The sequence below is a fragment of the Myotis nattereri genome, assembly GCF_964212035.1.
Source record: "Myotis nattereri genome assembly, chromosome: X".
NCBI lineage: Eukaryota > Metazoa > Chordata > Mammalia > Chiroptera > Vespertilionidae > Myotis > Myotis nattereri.
This window is the reverse complement of record NC_138078.1, coordinates 138279028-138302291: the sequence shown is the minus strand read 5'-3', so window position 1 is coordinate 138302291 and position 23264 is coordinate 138279028. Positions and strand designations below refer to the sequence as shown.

General features: G+C 38.0%; 1 protein-coding gene across 1 annotated transcript in view; it reads right to left on the bottom strand.

Annotated features, from left to right (window-relative positions):
• The window catches only part of MTM1 (myotubularin 1), a 102697-nt gene that overhangs the window by 15692 nt on the left and 63741 nt on the right, over nt 1–23264 (bottom strand). The window contains exons 7-13 of the mRNA XM_081115187.1: nt 17576–17659; nt 15251–15400; nt 10432–10620; nt 3874–4059; nt 1947–2153; nt 816–908; nt 109–222 (exon numbers count right to left, since the gene is read on the bottom strand). Coding sequence (XP_080971313.1) covers nt 109–222; nt 816–908; nt 1947–2153; nt 3874–4059; nt 10432–10620; nt 15251–15400; nt 17576–17659 — 1023 coding nt within the window. The remainder of the gene's footprint in view (nt 1–108; nt 223–815; nt 909–1946; nt 2154–3873; nt 4060–10431; nt 10621–15250; nt 15401–17575; nt 17660–23264) is intronic.

The following is a 23264-nucleotide window of genomic DNA, read 5'->3' as shown; positions in this document are numbered from 1 at the left end:
GTAAAAAATAAGAAACTTTGCACTTATTATAAACTAAGTTACCAAATTCTTTGTATTTAATGGCACACTAGACACATGTAACTACAAAGATTAGCATTTTTCACTCACCTGTCTTTCTCTAGCAGATTCACAGTTGTATAAGAAAGTACCAAACCGGCAACTATACAGATGATCCAAAATTGTCATCAAAAATCGTTCATTGAATTCAAAAGCTGTGGGGAACTAGACAAAAACAAGCAAGTAAACAAAGCATGAAAACTCGGATTGACCTTTTATAAAACTGAAAAGAGATCCATAAATTTTACTACACTTTGCTTTCCAGAAAGGGCAGCAGAGGCTGCAATCCGCATATGCCCATTCTCATTTATTGGTGATTTGCAGAGGACTGAAGAGTTTAAATAAGGGTCAAGTAAAGGAATAAAAAGGAAAACAAGCTGATTTTCTGGGTTCTCCTGAGTGTACAGAATATATCGGATGGTTTAATTATTAAAGGTATTATAAGTTATCAGATGCCAGTATACATGGACGGAAAAGATAAATTGGTATTGTCAATTCCATTGTTCCTTCATTAGTAGAGTTAATATGATCAAATATTGAATTTTAAAACTTTATTATGAAAAACCCCAGACATATGAACAGTAGTGAGAATAAAAAAGGGAAATTCATGTATCTATCACCCAGCTTTAACAATTATTCGCACATAGCCAAACTGGTTGCAGCTCTTATTTCTGCTCTGTTTTATTTGGATGCAAATCCCATATATCAAAATATTTAAACATTAAATTGAATGTATTTTTATCCTATATATCCTTTACCTGTTTTGACATTTGCCATACACAATCAATAAACTGGAGAAAAATAGGAGATCGGTCAGCATCCGCGTGATTTTTATCACCATGACCTATTCTCTGAAATAAATTGGTGAAGATGATTTGATGAAGATTAATTTATAGGTACAAAACCAAGAAAGCACATAACTCACAAAATATGGCAATACAACTCAGCGATCTGCTTTCCAAATGCCAAGTCTCTCAGAGAGTTAATAGTATATTTTCCTTGGGAATATAGAAAATAGTATAAGATTTTGAGATAATGAAAATTAAGTATACAAACTTTCATAAAATAGCAATACAAATTGGCAAAGTATCATCATATGTGAGTGTTATAACTCTTTCATCTGATTGGAATTTTGTCCAAGTCCTGGGCAGCTGCAGGTAGACTGGATTGGATTATCCTGCAGAATATGTTACCTGTTGCTAAGGGACCAGTCCTAAAACTTCAGGACTTAAAACCTTACACAAAAGGGTGTGATTATTATAATTAAAAGTAAGTTCTTTCTCTCTTAAAAGCAAGACAAAAACCTAACCATTTACTCATTTTCTAAACAATGATTCTTTTTACTTAAAAATGTTATTCACACTACTTATGAAATTTGGGTGAAAGATAAAAGGTTACATAGCAGTGTTTCTGAATATCATTTGGGGAGCTTGTTGAAAAATGCTTATTCAAAGGGTGTCTAGAAACAAGACCTGGTAATAGGAATTTTAATACCTTCTCTCGGTTTTAAAAATCGAGAGAAAAATAATGACAAAAGCCTTAACTGAAAGTCTAGTATTTCTATAAAATATATTTGACTCTAATAGCTATAATATTAGTTGAAAAAGAATTGTCATCCTATCTTCTTTCTTTTCTGCAATTTCAATTTAAACATTTCCATGCAGACTCTTTCTATTACTTTCAACTGAAACTTAATAGTGCAAATGGATAAACATGTCTCCTAAAGAGACTTTCTAGCCCAAGGCATCACCCATTTTCAAACCTGTAAATATTATTTATTACACTCCTCAGATTTTCTTTTTAAGAGTGAAGATATGATTTAACAACTAGTTTTTAAATGCCAAATGGCAGTGGCCTGACATTAAAAAACAGCTTTATTGTTTACTTACAGATGCAAATTTATGTCCAAAACTTATCCATTCTTTTTGTACCAATATTTCAAACCCTTCGATGCTCCGATAGAAGCTGTCTAACATCAGCATGGCCAGGGACGTCAGCTGGGCAGTCCTGTCCCATCCATCACTACAGTGCACGAGCACAGAGCTCCTCCCTGAAGAAACTTTGTCTGCTACTTGAATGGCTCCTGTCAAAATAAGCTGGCAAAGAAACACATGCAAGTCAGTAGGTAGCTGCAAAGTATGGCTTCAATTTGAAATGATAGTTTTAACCCTAGAAAAAGTCCTGTTTTAAAATATTATTAATATCTAGAACAGAAAGAGTCCTGAAAAATAGAAAATGAGGACTGTGGGATCTGTGTTCTTCTTCTACAGAAACTGCATTCAAATTCAACTTGGTATTAAAACAAACAAACAAACAAACACACACAAATAGCCAAACTGCATTTCAAACTCCTAATCATATACACAACTGTATTAGTTGGCTGGGACTGTCATAACAAAGTACCATGAACTGGGGGCTTAAACAACAGACATTATTATCTCCCAGAGGCTGGAATCTAAGATCAAGCTGTTGGCAGGGCCGTGTTCCCTCTGAAGGTTCCAGGGATAAGCTGTTCCAGGCCTGTCTCCTAGCTTCTGTTAGCTCCTTGGCTTGTGGCAGTTTAATTCCAATCTTCAGATGGTGTTCTCCCTGTGCATGTGTCTCTGTCCAAATTTCTGCTTTTCACAGGAACTTTCGTCTTACTGGATTCGGGGTCCATGCTACTCAATTATAACCACATCTTATCTAATTATATCTGCAATGACCTGAGTTCCAAATAAGGTCACACTCTAAGGTACTAGAGGTCTGGACTTCAACATATGAATTTTGGGGGAACACAATTAAACTGATAACAATGATCATAGTAGAAAAATCAATGGCCTAATAGGTACAGTCTACGCCTTAAAGGCCTGATGCAATGAAAGTCGCCTTTTAACATGTTAATAAACTTATTAACTTATTTTTTAATAAAGTCCATACTTTATTCAAATTTTCTTACTTTTTACCTAATGTCATTTTTGTAATCCAGGATGCCTCATTGCATTTAGCTATCACAAGTAATATTTTTGCAATTTATTATTGAGGTTGATAAATTAAGAAAAAATGAAAGACAGGTGAGATAAAAATGCGATTCCTATTGAGCTGGAAAATAAAATTTCACTAGAAAACTATCTTAATAATTCACCTAAAGTAGGCATGCAGGGTTAAATTTTTGTGATGTTTTGTATACCTGTGGACTTTGGTGACATAAATAATGTGTGAAGCAAGGTTTTACGATCAAGGAATCTAATTGATTGAATTTTATTATTGAAAGTTGAAACTTAACATGTATGAAAAAAGTCAATTAAAATATACTCTTTTCATGGAAAAAATTAAGTAGGCTTTTTGCTTGTTTATAATTAGAACTAAATGGCAGCTTCTAAAAGTGTTAGCTCCCTTAGATAGCTTCAAGTATTTTTACTTTTAAAAGAATGGAGGTTTTTGAAGTCTTTATGCAGAGAAAAGATTGAATATAATAAAGCACAAAATTTATTCTTTAAAATTAGTCAATTTGATATTGGTTTCAATACAAACAATCTCTCTGTAGGCCCAAGGGTCATACTAAGTAGTGGTTAGATAATAAACTGGCTACTTTTAAATAAACCTAAGTGAAAGACTCAACTACTTATTATTGATGAGATGGAAAATGACATCTCTAAAGATGCTAAAAATATTGGGGAGGTGATGTTGTGAAATCTTCACTTTAGGTAAGCAAATGATAAGGAAATATAAAACTGTCAAATGCAGAACTTCTTTCTCTGTTCAATTCTTTTAAATTTAAGGATTAAAAATTCTTGTTTCACTAAACAATCACTTATTTTTTACAAATATACTTGCCTTGATATGTTCTAACCAATGAGTTGACTCCAAACTGGACAACCAGTGAGATTCTTCCACATTGGGATAAACAATGTCTTTGACTTTTTTTAAAGATTCCCGCATAACATGAATGTTATGAATGTCTAAGAAGAAAAGCTCGGTGTTATGATATGCATCATCACTTTCATATCCTCCTCCTGTTGCCTAAGAAAAAAGACATACACATAGTCAGTTGTGTTTTCTATTTCTTTTTTTCTAATTTATTTTTTCAATTACAGTTTATATTCAACAATGTTTTATATTAGTTTCAAGTGAACAGCACAATGGTTAGATAATCATATACTTTACAAAGTGTTCCCTTCAATATTTCTAGTACCCACCTGGCACCATACATAGTTATTACAATATTATTAACTATACTAGAGGCCCGGTGCACAAAAATTTGTGCACTCGGGAGGGAGAGGGGTCCCTCAGCCCGGCCTGTGCCCTCTCGCAGTCTGGGACCCCTCAGGAGATAACGACCTGCTGGCTTAGGCCTGCTCCCGGGTGGCAGAGGGCAGGCCCAATCCCTAGGTGCAGTCCCTGGTCGGGCTCAGAGCAGGGCCGATTGGGGAGTTGGGGTGCCGCCCCCTGTCATGCACAGAGCAGGGCGATCAGGAGGTTGTGATGCCACCCTCAGTCACGCTCAGGGTAGGGCCAATTGGGGGGTTGGGGCACCATCCCGTCACACTCAAGGCAGGGTCGATGGGGAGGTTGCGGCGCCACCCCTGTCACGCACAAAACAGGGCCAATCAGGGGGTTGGGGCACTGCCCCTGTCACTCAAAGAGCAGGGCCCATCAGGGGAGTTGGGGCTCTGTACCCTGTCACGCACAGAGCAGGGCCAATCAGGGGGTTGGGGCGCTGCCCACTGTCACACACAGAGCAGGGCCCATCAGGGGGTTGGGGCGTTGCCCTCTATCACCCACAGAGCAGGGCCGATCAGGAAGTTGGGGCGCCGCCACTCTCACACTCAGGGCAGGGCTGATGGGGAGGTTATGGCTTTACCCCGTCACACACAGAGCAGGGCCCGGGTGGGGGGGGGTTGGGGCGCTGCACCCTGTCACACACAGAGCAGGGCCGATCAGGGGGTTTGGGCACCCCACCCTGTCACACACAGAGCTGCAGGGCGATCAGGGGGTTGGGGAGCTCCCCCCTATCAGGCACAGAGCAGGGCCGATCAGGGGGTTGGGGCGCCTTCCCCTGTCACGAACAGAGCAGGGTGGATAGGGAGGTTGTGGCCCCGCCCCCGTCACACACAGAGCTGCAGGGTGATCAGGGGGTTTGGGCGCTGCCCCCTGTCAAGCTGATCCCGGTGCCAGGAGGCCTCTTGGCTCCACTGATCCCGGTGCTGGGAGGCATATTACCCTTTTACTATATAGCATAGAGGCCTGGTGCACGGGTGGGGGCTGGCTGGTTTGCCCTGAAGGGTGTCCTGGATCAGGGTGGGGGTCCCCACTGGGGTGCCTGACCAGCCTGGGTGAGGGGCTGAGGGCTGTTTTCAGGCTGGGGGTGACTGAAGCTCCCAACCGCTCCTTTTTTTCTTTTCTTTTTTTTTATTCTGGGCCAGCTTTAGCTTTGAGGCTTGGCTCCAGCTCTTAGGCCTCCGCTGCTGAAAGTAGGTTTCTGGCCTTTGCTTACAATGTTGCGATCCTGCTGGCTGAAGCCCGGCGGACTTTTGTTTAGCTTCTATATTTGTTACATAGTTGCTTAGAGTTGCAGCTCAGAGGCCTGCAGCGGCAGGCGGGGAACGCTGGAATCCTCCGTCACTGAAGCAAGCAAACCTCATGTTAGTTTCAAGCTGCCTGGCTGCCAGCCGCCATCTTGGCTGGCAGTTAATTTGCATATCGCCCTGATTAGCCAATGGGAAGGGTAGCGGTCGTACGCCAATTACCATGTTTCTCTTTTATTAGATAGGATTCCCTACATTGTACTTTACATCCCTGTGACTCTATTGTAACTACCAATTTGTGCTTCTTAATCCCTTCACCTTTTTCACACAATCCCTACACCCTCTCTTCCCTCTGGCAACCATCAGTTTGTCCTCTGTGCCTATTAGTCTGTTTCAATTTTGTTTATTTTTTTCTTTAGATTCCACATATAAGTGAAATCATATTATATCTGTCTTTCTCTGTCTGACTTACATCAGTTAGCATAATACTCTCTCTATGCCCATCCATGCTGTCGCCAATGGTAAAATTTCATTCTATTTTTATGGCCGAGTAATATTCCACTGTATATATGTACCACAATATTTTTATCCACTCATCTATTGATGGGCAGTTGGGTTACTTCCATATCTTAGTGATTGTAAACAATGCTCAATGAACACTGGAGTGCACATATTCTTTCAAATTAATGTTTTGGGTTTCTTCAGATATATATCCAGAAGTACAATCACTGGGTCATGAGGCAGTTCCATTTTTAATATTTTGGGGACCCTCCATACTGCTTTCCACAGTGTCTGCATTCTCACCAACAGTGCATGAGGGTTCCCTTTTTTCCACATCCTTGCCAACACTTGTTTGTTAATTTATTGATGATAACCATGTTGACAGGTGTGAGGTGACATCACATTGTGATTTTAATTTGCATTTCTCTGATGATTAGTGATGTTGAGCATTTTTTCATGTCTATTGGCCTCTTTGGAGAAGTGTCTATTTAGGTCCTCTGCCCATTTTAAAATAGGATTGTTTTTTTGGTGTTGAGTTGTATGAGTTTTTAAAAAAATAAATTTTGGATATTAATTCCTTATCAGAGTATATCTTTGGCAAATATCTTCTCCCATTCAGTGAGTTGTCTTTTTGTTTTGTTGATGGTTTCATTTGCTGTGCAAACCTTTTTAGTTTCATGTAGTCTCATTTGTTTATTTTTTCTATTGTTTCCCTTTCCCAAGGAGATACATTAGAAAAAATATTGCTACAAGAAATGTCAGCAATTTTGTGTTTTCTATTTCATCAGTAACTCACACAAATATTTGAAAAGTTACTGAGCCTCCAAATCTCAACTGTAAACCTTGCAAGTTACATAAATGACTGACGGGACTCGCCTTCCTATCCAACACTGAGCTCCAACAACATTAGTCACACTTTGAGCTAGAAAAGGGATGGCAGGCTGGCAATTTTGGGAAGACGTGTATTTGTGAGAAAAAAATCACTTTCAAAATCTAGAATTACTAGCTCTTCTTCCAGAACTGGAAAGGCAAGAACAGGTTCTAAATGGCCCTTGTTCTCCATCAGTTTTATAAAAGTACTTTTCAGGGTGAGGCACTGACTTTGTAGTACCACTCACATGAGACACACAGGCTGGAGGAAAACAACAGGCTTTGGAGTCAGACAGAACCAGATTGATAGCTCAGCTTCAGCCCTTTCTTCCTGTGTGATCTAGGGAAAGGACCTTAACCTCTCTGAGTCTTCATGTCCTTTCCTGTAGAATACAGGATAATACTACCTAGGTCTCACAGGATTAAAATAAGCCATACTCAATAACAGCTAACACCAGCCAGTGTTTAATGAGCCCCTATGATGTCCCAGATACTGTGATTCTTGGTTTGCATGATTTTATTTAACTCGTATAGCAATGCTACAAGATAGGTATTACCATTCCCATTTTGCAAATCAGAAGAAATGCTATTTAACTATCCCCAAAGTCACACAGGTAATCAGACTTTAAGTTGTCCGACTTCAATACTTGAACCCTTTCTAGTGCACCATGACTGTCTGTCTGCTATGCAAACACCAAAGACAGAGCACTGCACATAGTGGGCCGTCAGAGCCCAAATGGTGTCAAGAGGAGTGTTACTATCTACTGCAGCACCTATAAGTATAAACTGCTCGGGCAGTCACTGGTTCACCTTCACAGCATGGTGAAGATGCCCATTTTCCACATGGACGAGAAGAAATGCTATAATTCTGTTTAGAAACCGGGCTGCATTCTCCTTAATGTTTTTAAATGCCATGGAACATGTGGCCTCTGGCTCTTTAAGAAAAAGTTAAATAATTTAGAGACTTGTTGAGAAAACAACGTTCTATAAGCTGAAATGAAAGGATGCTAATTAACACTGTAAAAACATCTGAATGTGTGAACTCACCAGAAAAAAAAATATTATCGTCAAAGCAACATTATACTAATTTCAGAGTGCCTGTAGGACGAGGACTGGGAAACGTGCTTGGAAATGAAGAGCAAAAATGAAGGCACCAGAAAAATGTGCCATCGCTACTTCATGTCCCTTTCCTTTTTATTTATAACAACAGAAGGAATTTAAACTTGTAGCTCCGAATAGAAAGGCCAACACATCCTGGATTTCTTCTAGGGTTAGTTAGAGAGACATTCTCCTGCAATAAAAATAAGGCTACTACTTGAACTTCAAACCTGGAGACCTATGTATAAGCTTGATGGCTCGGTCTCCACAGACTCTAGGTAAGAAAGTATATTTTATTTTGGCATTAATGTTTGTTTGTTCTTTGCCGAGCCCCCACACGCATAAAAAATATATATACTTCTTACTCATTGCCAAATTTTCTGGCAAAAACAGACATTAATACAGTTCCACTATAATTCACAGTGTGTTGCCGAAAAATTAAAGCAGCTTGACGCTTGATCTTATTCACCCCTGGGTTTTGTTTGTTTGCTTGTTTAATTTAAAATGGTGTGATGTTGCTTGTTACATCTGGGGTTGTGAATATCTAAATATCCACAAGAGAGGAATGATTAGGTCCAAATAGAACAGAAGTCAGAAGGGTAAAATCAATTAGTCAGGCACAGATTAAGTTTTTAAAAGTGCAAATTCTCCATCTCTGGTTAGTTTTGAAATATTCTTTTCAGTGTTCTTTTTTTCAACACAAAAAAACAACAACCCAGACTGCCTAGTATGCCGACATACAGGTCCAAGGGCCTGTTGCTATGGATATAGATGACTAGGCAAGAGACACAGCCAAGAGAGGAGGGGGACCTGAGTGTGTTTTTTAAAGAATGATGCAGAGATCTTTAAAGCCTAGGTATTTTTCCTTAAGATTTTCCTTCCTTTTCATTCCTAAGGGAGCTAGAAGCACAGGCATATTTCCCGAGTGTTAAAAAGGCATTCAATAATTCTACTGCTATAACAATGAGCTTTATATGTATGCGTTTTATACATTTTAATATTTTAAAATATTATTTCTAAATACCTCATTTTAATGCTATATCTGTTTCAGGCTAAATGTATATATTGCATTTTCTACATGAATTCAAGTCTGAATTCCAGGAAAAGAAATATATAAAGTTAAGGATAATATAAGAAGACATTTGTATTTAGACTTTATTTCTGAAATACTTTACTTTTATAATTCCTAATTTACTTAATGATTACACTTCCTGATTAGTTTACATATAATTTCAAGATTATATTAATTCCCCAAACAAATACCACCTGTAGTAACAAACAGCTGGTCCAAGAGAGCATGCAAGGGGCAGAGAGGCCCCCCGGGAGTCAGTGTATAAGATGCACAACCATGTAAGTGGAGCCCCACACACATGCCTTCTCACAGATGCGTGTGCAGACAGATGCCAAAGGCCCACTAAGGAAGCTGCTGCAACTGTCTGAGCTGCTCAGGGACTTGTTTTGCTTTCAGGTTCTTGTTTTGTGCTCTGAATAATTGAAGATGTCAGATAGATGACCTTAGGATAAGCAAATTATTCAAGATGATGAAATTGAAGCCTACAGCTGATGAGAAATAAGAAATCTCAAAGATGGAATGGGGATGAGCAATGCAGGGCAGGCCCACTATGAGCACTTGTGATGGCTCGCAGTAATGGGAGAAGAAAAACAACAAAACAGAAAAGAAAAATCAAATGTAAAAAGCATAGCACAATCTGGGGCCATTTAGTGCCAGGGCAAACAGCCTTACACCTTGCAGCAGCCTCCTGAGAGCTCCGGAAGGCAACACTATGTAGTCACTGATGTTGACAGTGACAATCCCAGTCAACTTCAGGGGCACTCGGAATTTTCTGCTTAGGAATGCTATGAAGACAATTGAGACAGATTTCTTTGAAAATAATAACATTGTGTGAGATTATAAACTTCACATACATATATCTACTCATTTCTTGAATTATTTCACATAAATGAGAATACACACTGATGAATATAATGAAGAGAGTGTTTTGATAAAGCTACAAATTTAGGATTTTACAATTACAGCTTCCCACAACTCCTCACAGATGCCTCAGCAGCATAGATATTGGGAATAACCATCAACAGCCTAAACAGCTCCAAAGAGATTCTAACTTTTGCCTAAGATTCTGATCAAAACCCAAGTTCATTACAGTTCCAGATTTGCCTAATATACCTAAAGAATGTTTTCATTTGATTGTAATATATTCAACTTTTAAGATACATTTTGTGATTAAAACTTTCTAGCTCAGTGAACTAGTTTTCTTATTTAAACTAAGTTTAACTATTAATTTAATCCCACATGTTGTCGTGATATGGCAAAAACATTCATGTGAAACACCATACACTGTATATAAGATGTTTCTATCATGTCATTAAATGTACTCACCTTATTGGCCACTGCATTGACATTGGGTCTTGCATCATAAATCGTGAGTTTAGAAATTTGTCTGTTAGTCTCCCTGATGACGTCAAGATATTTTTCATCATCTTTATTTCGTTTACCACTCATACCGACGAGAGGCTGACTGCAACGCACAATGACTGTCTTGTTTTCTGGATGAATCCATGACAGCACCTATAGTTAGTACAGAAATTTTGAGCTATTAAAACAAATCTCAAAACAATTAAAACTATAAAAATAAAGCACTAACAATCATGATTAAGTGAATCTGCTTTTGATGAAATGGAATATTTATTCACCTATGATTTAACTGTGTGTGCCCAGAAACACACATTTAACAATGTCTCTATTAAGAGACAATTAGAATAACCAATTACCTTACTAGTCCTTTCTTTTTTTATATATATAAATTTTATTGATTTTTTACAGAGAGGAAGGGAGAGGGACAGAGAGCCAGAAACATCGATGAGAGAGAAAAATCGATCAGCTGCCTCCTGCACACCCCCCACTGGGGATGTTCCCGCAACCAAGGTACATGCCCTTGACCGGAATCAAACCTGGGACCTTTACGTCCCCAGGCCGGCACTCTACCCACTGAGCCAAACCGGTTACGGCACTAGTCTTTTCTTAATTAGCACCACAGTTAATAGAAGTTACATGCTTGACTAAAAAATGTTAAATCACATAAAGGAAGGAGAAAACTTCTGATATTATTTCAGTTCTGTAGCTTGCACTGAATTTATCATCACAAAGAAACAACTTTAGCAAAAAGTGAGAGGTAAAGGAAATCACCTCTGATATAACATGTTTCCATAATAACAACTCACATCTGCAGGCCATTTTCCCAACAGTCTCAATTCTAGAATAATATGAGGGGTGGAGATAACCCAAGGGAAGCAAAAAAGGTGTCAGGACAGCCAAAAGAGCTTCCGGAGTCTCTACAATGAAGCATGGATACCCAGCTCCTAGGAGAGCTCTTCCAGCCTTCACTCACACTCAGTCTTCTCTAATTTTATACACACACCTAGCACATTTGATACCTGGTTTCCCAGGTCATAGCATAGAACCAAAAGTAACTGCAAAAGGTAGCTAATAATGTAATACACCAAAAGCTATAAAACTGTCCACTTTTAATGGATAAATTGTTTGGTGTATGCCTCAACAAAGCTGTTTAAAAAAACACAAAGGGAGCCAGGAGGTGAGAGTGTTGGGTAACAGCATGGGTGCTGGGGGTGGCTCTAACCTGAATACAGAGCTCATAGCCTCTGCTGCTTCCCTTTCCTCACTCATCAAATGGGGAGTAATCTTATCCCATGGTGCTGCTGGGAGGACGAAGAAAGAATGACTGCAGGTAAAGTACTCAGTGCAGTTCAGGGGGCTGGCTGGCTTGAGTTAGCATCTAGAGGCAGGCCAGCAGCCAGTAAAGTCAGTTATGGAAAACTATGAAAAGCAGACACAAGAACTAAAGAAACAACAATTTGAGCTCACTTAATACAAGGCCAAATACACTGTTATCTTTTGAAGTCACTCACTCCAGGAAAGCAAATGACAAGCATTGATATTCATAAAAACTGATGTGCATAATAATGACAATGGGCTGGTGAGAATGATTATATGATAACATGCATACTCATTCATTGATTTTGTGCCATGCCAGAGACCAGTTACAAACATCACTGTGGTCTCTTAGAGTACAAAGGCTCAGAACTGTGAAGCCCTGGGAAAAAGCACTGGCCTTTACTCAACCTCCATTTTGAAATCTACAACGTAGAGAGGAGACCTACTTCACCTACGTCCTATAGCCTTTTCTTCAAGAGAGATAAAAGACATGAGATCACTTTTATGTATTTATTTATAATTGAATTGAATTTTCAGGTTAATAGAAATATAATTGACATATAATGCCGAAACCGGTTTGGCTCAGTGGATAGAGCCTCAGCCTGCGGACTGAAAGGTCCCGGGTTCAATTCCGGTCAAGGGCATGTGCCTGGGTTGCGGGCACATCCCCAGTGGGAGATGTGCAGGAGGCAGCTGATCGATGTTTCTCTCTCATCGATGTTTCTAACTCTCTCTATCTTTCTCCCTTCCTCTCTGTAAAAAATCAATAAAATATATTTTTTAAAAAATTGACATACAATATTGTGTAATGTGTTGATTTGATTTGAGATCACTTTTAAACAGCAAGTCACTACAGACACAAGAGATTTATTATTTGAAAATGACCCTCTTCAAGTTTTAAATTTAAATGAAGTCAAATGCAAGAAACTGTTCTGTACCACCAATGCCCTCCTCTCTTTCACCCTTCTCCCTGCTTGGGAGATTTAAGATTAGAATCACCATGCTATGTTAAGAAATGCTACTCTGATGAATTGCTTCACCTCTCACTTTCTTTTTCTTTTGGGATCTCAACTAACTTTAAAAAGGATGCTTGCTATATCCTGGTACAAATAATGCTAATTTTACAATATCAACTACTATGAGTACTTTTAAAGTATATGGTACCATATTGGATTATTCTTCTTAAACTATCTAATAGCCATAAATAATTAAGGATATACTCAAAGATTTAGCCACCAAAAGATGTTTATCATGGCACTGTTTATAATAGCAAAAGATTAATAATTAAGAACCTTGATGACTCATAATAGAAAACCGATTAAATGCATTGTGTTATATCTACATACTGGCTTATGAGTAGATATTTATCAGTGTGGAAACTTATTTCCAGGATAATGTTAGGTAGAAAAAAGAGATTAAGACAAAGATTACAGAATTATTTTATTTTTTTCTAATAAAAATATGCATACATAGAAGGAAGGCTGGAAGGACATATACCAAAATGTTATCTGTGATTCTTATAAGGCATAAGACTCCTTTTTGCTTATCAGTATTTTCTCAAATGTCTAAAATAAAATATGTATTACTTATGTTAAAGACTTTCATAACATTAAGATAAACATGTTTGAGGACAAAGGAGTATGTATCCATTAATGGGAACATTAACACATGTGGATTATTTTATTAATCAGTGATATTTTATGTTTTTTTCTAATTTCACTTAAAACAACAAAACTGCTTTCTCATCTATTCTTTTTATATTTTTATATGGGCTTAAAAACTAAATATCAAGTATTAATGACTTCTCATTGAAAGCAAATATGTTTTCTGGGTTATAGTCAAGAGTCAGGGGTTAGAAAGTACATCAGAAAGAGTACATTACCTACGATTAGATATTATTAAGCCTGGTAATCTATAAAGATATAGGGATAATGGACAGCTTAGCCTCAGTTTTGTTAGGAAAAATAAATGCCAATTGGTGGCCATCACAAAGTAAGAAGGACCCATAAAATGGTTCAATAAGCAAAAAGTTAAGCATTCTATTTGCTCTACAGTGGGCTCTCATTCACATAGAATAGTGGAAACTACTGGATTAAGATGGTAGCCTGAGCATAAGGAACTGGGCACAGTTAGTTCATTTCCTTTCCTGCTCCAAATCCCATGAAACATGCACACACACACACACACACACACACACACACACACACACACACCTTTGTTATAGTAGATGCTCAATAAACATTAATTGAATAAAGGAGTGAATAAAAGCGATTCATGCTACCTTAATCCAGTTCTCCTGTGGACAAGGCACATATTAGCAAGACAGACTGCCAGGGTAAATGTGGAGTTTGTGGCTATGGCACAGAAAAATATGTCCAAATAGAGAACAAGAGTAGTGAACTTCTAACTAGCTTCCTTAGCACTGTGTTCTAACAAAATAAGCTAAAAACATACTTATAAGTACAATATATATCATGAAGATATGAACAAACACTCATAATTAAAGAACCAAGTGAATTTTAAAAGTTGCAATTATGTTGACAGTATACAAACATTTCACACAAATGTCCTTTTAAGGATAAAAATATCTAGACTTGGGATTTAAAGGCAAGGTGACATTAAATCTTAATTTCTTCAACCCTCGTTTTTAAACCAAAACAAAACAATGTACTTATTATGACATGCCCTGAAAATTAACAGAGGGGAAAACATTCTCTAAATTTTTAGTCAATAAAATTTATGTACACAGAATACAGTAAGACTTGTACATACATATTTAAGAAGCAGGGGTGGGGGCATGTGCTGAGGGATGGGAGTGGCCAATGAGGAAAAAAGTAGACATATGTAATACTATATGCAAAACTTTAAAAAATAAATAATTAAAATTTATATTTAAGAAGCAAAGGAAACTTTGGGAACTAGGTCCCATGATACCATAAGTATATAGTTTGGGGTAATCTGTACTTGGCTCCAGTTTGCAAATGGTATTAAGGCAACTTGCAAATATGATGAGGATAAGCACGTCCTAATAAAGCTGAGTATACATAAAAGCCTATACTTACATGCTCTATAACATAAGATAGTACCTTGTTTCCAGCATGACTCAGCTGACATTTATCAATACCTTTCATATATCAGGTATTATGCTACTAAGATGAAAACCACAAAGACCCTGTCCTACCATTTTTCCGTCCATCTAGCCCTTGGTTTACATATTATAGCAGTATTTGTACCCTCATTTGAATAAGAATTACTTGTGTTCATTCCCCATCCTTTATTGTGAGCTCTTGGAAGGCAGGTGTTGTCTTTCTTATTTTCTCAATTAGTCTGGTGTTCTGCACTCAAAAGGCACTTGACAATTACTTGTTGGATTGAAATCCTAGAGTGTTTCTCTGAATTACTTAACTATTGTTCTTGTGGAATAAAAGGCACTCTGAAAAAACAACATCATTAATTGCATACTCACTGGAATTCGATTTCGGGATCTGAAAGTTGCAACTCTCTTGAGATCTTCATCTGTGGCACGAAATGGAACCACCAAGAGAGGGGGGTAAGTGTCACACAGTTCATAGCACTTATTAATAAAAGTTATTCTCCAGTGGTGATTGGGCAAGCCCTGCAGGAAAAAAGGAAGTCCAAGTAAGTACTGCATGACTTCATCTCTGCATTAGCCTTGGGTCTCCTTTCTTCATTCTAGCAGAATTTGCAAATGCATCTTTGACCACAGTGTAGTGACGGTCTACTGATTTATAATAAGGGAGCCAAATCAATAATCCAGACAACATAAGAACACAAGACAAACACTGGTGGTTTCCATAGTTCTAAACTGTCATTGGTAAATAAAGATTCTCTTGAATTTGAGATCTTCCTTTATTTCATGTCAAACTATTCTTTACTACTAGTACAATAAAGATAAGTGCAAGGTCATTCCCCACCCATGTATCCCCCCCCCAACCTAGAAAAACTATATCATGTACTCTTACTCTGTGTCTAATTGAGGATAGAAAAGAGATCAGGCAACTCCCTCTCCCTACTCAAAACAGAGTAAATGTTTCAGTCTGCTCCAAAGTAGAAAGAGGCTAAGTATATGAAGAAAGTTGCAGAGGGGAAGTAAATGAAAACCCCTCTTGGGGAGGCTCATTTCGCCACCTCCTAAGAGTTTTTTCAATCAAGTTGTTTGAGATTGGTGACTGCCATATAGATTGTGTGAGAAATAGAGTAATTTGCAGTCTAAATAGTCTGCACAGGGAAATATGGAAGACACTTCCCACCCTATCATCTACCCATAAAATTTTATCTAGTGTGGACAAGAGCCAGAGGTGGTGGAATATTCTCTCCCCATACTCACAAATACACAAATACACACACAAAAGTAAGCTATGTGGGTGCTTGGTTTGGGGACAGACATTGTACCTTTTCTTTAAGTCTGGTCCTATTGACCACGGACCAAACAGATGAGTCTGATGCTGAGTCCAATTAGAAAGTTATAAGTCCCATCAGAAAGTTATAAGAAAAAAAGATGGAATGAAATGGCAGTCTAGAACAAAATACCTTCAACAGTTCATATACTAGTATGCATGCAATCTTAAAAACAGGAACTGTTTTGTTTCGATCTAGAAGCTTTGACCTTAAAATGTCTTAATATTGTCAATAACACTCTTAAAATAAGACACAAATATTTTAATACATAATGCTACAGAGATCTCCAAACCATGCAAAATGTTTGAATGGTCCTTCTGCCTGAATAACCGCCCCAGAACAAAGGTCATTAAAATGGGAGGTATACACAGACTTTGAAAACAATAGTCTAAAGCTGATTTCTAGAAGCAAGAGCACATACTTCCTCATACATGTGTTCTAGAGATAAACTCCTACACCACCATTCTTGAGCATTGGATCTGCTTATGACTACACACCACTGATCAAGACTAAATGGAAATCAACCCAGGTCCTTAGTAGTGGAGGTGGTGGCTAGACGGTTCTTCTCAAGTCTAGGGTTCTGCATTTTACTTTACCTTCACTGCCTTTGCATATAACACAACTGGGCTTGAATTGATTCTCAAAGGTAATTCAGCAAAATTTCCCAATTATTTTAAGAGCGTTTGGAATGATAATTATGAAAATTTCCATCACAAAACTCCTAGCTGTCCTATAGATTTGGTTACACCAGAGGTCAATTTGTGGCTCTTGTTACCTAACATGCACAGGATCTTCTTCACAAACATGCCACAAGAGACCTTTGTCCCTGAACAGCCAACATTATTCCAAGCCTCTTGCCTTTATTACAGCAAATAAATATGCATGTAGGTTATGTTTACATAAGAAAGCAGTGAAGGGAAATTCTAATATACATTCATCAAAGCTTTCTGGGAAAAGAGATTATTATAGGAAAACAGTTCTGATTAATTTGAATCTATAAACCACAATATATATATAATTGAACTCTGTCATTAATAGTTAGGCTCCCAAATATACAAATATATAGCGACATCAACTCCTAAATAGGAAGCTATAGAGGTTTGACTAATTTAGACTCCAAGTATTTGCTTCATTTCATGAACAATACATAACTGATATTCTTCATGTAAGGGAAGGGAACAGAACTTATCCAGCCAGCCTTCAATGCAGCTTCAATATGGCCATGGAATAAACAGAATACGCTATAATATACCACTGCCATTAAAAACATATTTGGCAAGGATGTTATTGATCCTCAAAGAGCATTCCTGGTGACATATTGTCAACATGCATGATTCGGATTCACTACATGCTACAGTACCTATTGGCTTACCTGCCTTCTGTATTCTTCAACTGGATTATAAACCATCCATCCATCCACGTTAAACTTTTCTTCATTTACAAATGCAAATATTGGCTAGAAAAGGCAAACAAAAAGAATTTAAACTTCAGTGTGAAGAAACAAATAATCTACTGATACTACATCCTTTGATTTTTCACCAGATTTGCTTAGCATAATATCAAAGCCAAACCTGAAACTTCCAACAAATAAAAACAGTGAAAAAAATCAGACTAAACTTATACTATCTTTTATCTTCAGTAATCACTTTTGAGACCTCAATTTTTATGGCCATGGGCATCTCTTTTAATTATTATTTTTAAATGATGTTCCACAAAAATCAGATTTTCAGACCAAAAAAATGCCTACTAATTTTAAATAGTATTAGAAATAAATCAGATAAAAGCCACTGAAAGAGTGAAAGGAAATTCAGGAATGATTATTAAAAAGTGCAACCAGCTCAAAAGGGAACAATGACATGTTTTTCTATTTTTTAAAAGGCAGGACATTACGAAACTTCTTAATTAACTGTTCTCTGTGAATTTAGAATCAAAGCCTTGATGTCTGTGAAATACCAGGATTCAGATCGCTCATCTCTTCTCTACTTATGCTCTCTTGAGGAGTCCATATTGATGAGTTTCATGGCTTCGAATACCATCAACACCCTAAGTAATTCCTAAATATCTATCACTCTCCAGCCACTACTCTGATTCCCAGACTTAGCTATCCAGGTGCCCACTCTACAACTCCAGACTGCCTAAAAGGCTTCTGGAAGACTTTGGGTTAACATATCCTGCTCCTCCCACAGCCTCCCTATTTCAGCAGATGACAGCTCCATCCTTCTAGTTGATTGAGCCCAAAACCTTGTTAGCCTCATCAACTCATTGTTAACCACCCTGGTTTCAACCTCCACCATTGTCCACATGGATCATTATAATAACCTCCTAACTGATCCCTTGCTTTAATCTTTACTTCTAAAGTCAGAGTAAGAGTTGGCTTTAAGTCTTGGTTGGAGTTAAAGTGGAAGTCCTTCCAATGGCCTATGTGGCTGTCCACCACCTGGCCACATCCCCTGACATGTCTCTGCATTACCCCTTGCTCACTCCACTCTAGCCACATTGGCCTCCAGTGTTGCCCCTATAAAGCACCAGGCATTTACCAACCTCTGGGCCTTTGCGCCTGCTGCTCCAGCTGCCTGAAATCCTTTATCTTCATGGGTTCCCCCTACTTTTTTCACATCTCTGTTCAAATGTAACCTTAATCAATGAGACTCTCTGACACCCTGTAGAAAACAAACATGCTACCTCTACAACTGCACCCCTGTTGTTTCCCCCTATCCCTTATGATGATTTGACATATTATATTTACTTGTTTATTTCTTTATTTTTGGACCTCTACCGTTCCCTCCCCTAGACCATGGGTTCCATGAAGGTAGACACTTGTATTCACATCCTGTATCCATAGTAGGCAGAATATATATTTATTGACCAAATGAAAATGTGAAGCCTTATACAGCCCCTGAACAACTATGTTCTCTAAGGGAGCCGAGTCTGGGCACTTTTCCTCCAGGTATCTTCCTTCCCACCCATTTTGTGTTATCAGCCTACAACTTTGAATGCAAGCAATCCCTCCCATACATTACAGAGAATTTCTGGAAAAGCATCACTTAGCAGCAACAATTTTCTGTATTTAAGTGGCAAAAGGTTTGAAATGAAAACTAGTTAAGAACATGCTCTCCAGACTGTCTTCTTGAAATTTCCAAAGCACATGGCACCCTCAGCAGGTCTCAACTTGGGCAGTGCTAGGCCTAAGTGCTAAGTATTCTGTGATAGATAGCATGTCAGAAACACATTAGTAATGGCGCTGATCTAGCTAAGCAATTCTTTGAGGCATTACCTTAACATTGAATCCACAGCAATACTTAATTATTCAGTACCACTGGGAAAAACAAATAAAAAACAAGAAAAAGGGACTTTTGGTGAAAAGAGCACTAAAATGTATAGTGAACTTCTTTATCAAAAACAGAATCTATAGAACATATATAAGCATTTACTTTGTGACAACTGAGCACCAGATACTACACTGATCAGGACGTGGCACAGGTAAATACTCAATATTGCTGTGTTGTTGACATACTGTGGATTGGTAGATGGTTGGAGACATATGGCTATACTGTCACTCACTTCAGAAGAAAACCTAGGATATGCTTTCTTGAAATAAGTTCCTGATCTCAACATGGTTTTGTTAGTTTTTTTGTTTGTTTGTTTTTAGTTATTTGCATCTTCCCATAAATCTCAAGTGAATACATTGGCCTTTTAAAAACAAAAAATAAAACTGCTAACTCAAAGGTAAGATAAAGCTTTCTCTCTAGAAAAATCATCATGCGTATTAATGCAATCCTTTTTGACCTGTCAGCAGCATTTTCAATGTAAATTTCTATTTCTCAATCACTAATAATAAAGCAATTCCCTTTTTTCTTCAAATATGCTCTTTTATCTTACATCAAAATCACTGGTAAGTGTAATATAAGTTTACCAGACTATTACTATCAGAAGATAAAGGCTATAGATTCCAAACAAAAATTATCTCCACATTTTCTTTAATATGTTTGATTTAAGAGAACTCTGAATACAAGTGATATTTTAAAAATCATCATTAATATGAGAATGCTACAATGTCCTCATGTTAGCAACATATCAGGTAGCCTTTCTCATGAAATTGTTCTAGAATGACACTTCCCATTCTGAGTGACATCCAGATAGATAGGATGAGTCAAGGAACTGGCATCCTTTACCCCTGAAACATGACTATGAGAACTCTATGATGGAAACAGCTCCTAAGCCAATTCTGATGCTAGGAGTCAGACTTAGACCTCAAATATTTCAGGAAAATTCCATATATTTCTTGTCATTAAATACACAATAACACATCTAATATTGAAGTGGAGCTTCTGGTGGAAAAGTCCAAGTGCTTAAACCAATATTCTAACCATCCAAATAAATTAACTTACAAACACAAGAAAAACATATTTTTAAAAAGCATTACTTGTTCACATTGTATTTTTCTTTAAAAACTAAGTTGTTCATAAATTACTTGGCTCCACTGAAGCAATCTAAAAGGAGCACAATTTTAAAAAGTTGAACATACCAGAACTTACTTCCCAGGTATTTTAATTTTTACCTTTTCTCTCTTAAAGATTCAGATAAGAGAACAAAGCAGGAATTTTAAAACACAAGCTCTCAAATAGAGTAACAAAAATGTGAATTATTTAAAAAGAAATAAAAACTACTGGCCATTAAAGCAAGAATAACAAATCCCCAAATTCCCTACAAGTGGTAACTTGTTATAAGTCTAATTAAAGTTCCTGTCTGAAAACTGTTAAAACCTAAAAGAATGGATTACATGTCAAGGTTTTTAACTGTGTCTTTTTTCTTCCTCTTACAGATAATACATTTGTAAGGCTTTGAGTCTTTTAGTGCTTTATTAGCAGATTGATATTATCCCTAACTAACCTTGGGTGAGTTTGGAGCCTTTCTTTGGGAAATCAAAGTCCCATGGACAGAACCGGTTCTAGAAGACTGGTAATGAAGTCCACTCCATGAACCCAACCAATACCAGTTTCATTTCATGGCCTATTGACAACTCAGAAATGATTCAGTCCCAGCTTTAGCAAAACCTCAGAGCAGAGAAGTGTTTTTCCGAATGTTAGCTTCCAGTTGGTGCTTCAGGAAGGCCTCGTGGCTTTCTTCTAGGGCAGTGATGGCGAACCTTTTGAGCTCAGCATGTCAGCATTTTGAAAAACCCTAACGTAACTCTGGTGCCGTGTTACATATAGAAATTTTTTGATATTTGCAACCATAGTAAAACAAAGATTTATATTTTTGATATTTATTTTATATATTTAAATGCCATTTAACAAAGAAAAATCAACCAAAAAAATGAGTTCGCGTGTTACCTCTGACACGCGTGTCATAGGTTCGCCATCACTGTTCTAGGGCCTGGTCCCTCACCTGGGCTCTGCCTCAGGATCACGGGTGGGAGCAGTTTCCTAAGGTGCCAGTCAATGCTTGTGCCCCACCTCATCCCCTCTAAACCAAAATCTCTAGGGGGTGATCGCCCTGACCCTGAAGGATCACATGGAATACAAGGTATTACGGGGGGGGGGGGGGAGTGCTTTACTTTTTTAAAAAAAGTTATTTGAGCCCAGCTGGCGTGGCTCAGCGTTTGAGCATCAACCTATAAACAAGGAGGTCATGGTTCGATTCCCAGTCAGGGCACATTGCTTGTATTACAGGCTCGATCCCTAGTGTGGGGATAAAAATATGTTTTTTAAAATAGTTATTTGAAATAATTATAAATTTACAAGAATTTGAAAAGAAATGTACAGGGAAGTCCTAGGCACCCTTCATGCAACCTCCCCAAAATGAACATCTTACATAACTAGAGCACAATATCTAAATCAGGAAACTGACATCAGAAAACGTATAGTCTCAAGTGCTTACCCCTAGCTTCAAGTGAATGGGTCTTCCTTTATTTGGTTCTATATTAGTATTTGGGCATTTAACAAATTCAGATTCCTTCTAGTCAAAAGATACCATGCATGGAGACTTAAAAAAACCCAAAAAACCACGACAATCATGTGCATTTTTTCCAGTATTAAAAATAGCACAATGTAACATTTGAAAAATGTTAAAGGACAAAGTTGAGATAAATCTCCAATTTCAACCCAAGGATAAAAACAGCTCTGACAAAGAGAATGTAACTTGTCATTTTAATTTAGCTACATTTATCACTGTTGTGTCTTGTGTGTGTGTGTGTGTGGGGGGGGGTCTGAAATAACAACAGATTTTGGCTTTCACTTAATGAGCCATTATTTTAAATAAAGATGTACCAACTTGCTTAAAGCACATCTAGATTTGATTTAGTTTTATTGAGTAGAATCTACATATGATAAGCAATTCATGAGTGCCCTTCATTGAGGAGGGAGGGGCTGTCTGTCACCAAATTAGGATTCCTAGGGCTCATGAAGCCCCCTCCCAGACAGCCTCTTCCCCCAAACACATGTCTCAGAACTGGATGTTTGACAGTCAGATTTACAGAAATTAAATATCATCCCAAAGGGATACAGTTACAGAGGAAAATCATTTTCATAGTACTTAGGGCAATAAATTGATAAGCCTGTAGATTTAACAGTGCTTTCAAATGGAGTTTCCACCATGCAGTGAAATGGTCATCGATGGACATGATTTTTAGGAAGAGCCGACCCTCCCCCCCCCACAAGTTTTTATTTTCTTTATTTAACAAACACTGAAGTTTAGTATTTAAATCTGCAATTAATGGTGATCCTTTTATGCAGACAGAGTCACTAAAGAGAGGTATGAATCTGGGAAGAAAACTGGAAGAGACTGGGGCAGAGAGGCAGCGGGCCTGGCACCTGATGGGTGGTGTGCACACCTGTGTTTCAGCTGGGGCAAGCAAGCCTAAGTTACCAATTCCTCTTTCTTTTCTTTATTGATTAAGGTATTTTATATGTGTCCTTATCCCCCCATTACCCTCCCCACCCCCTCACTCATGCCCTCACCCCCCTGGCATCTGTGTCCATTGGTTAGGCCTATATGCTAGCATATAAGTCCTTTGTTTGATCTCTCCCCCTTGCCCCCACCCTCCCCTACCTTCCCTCTGA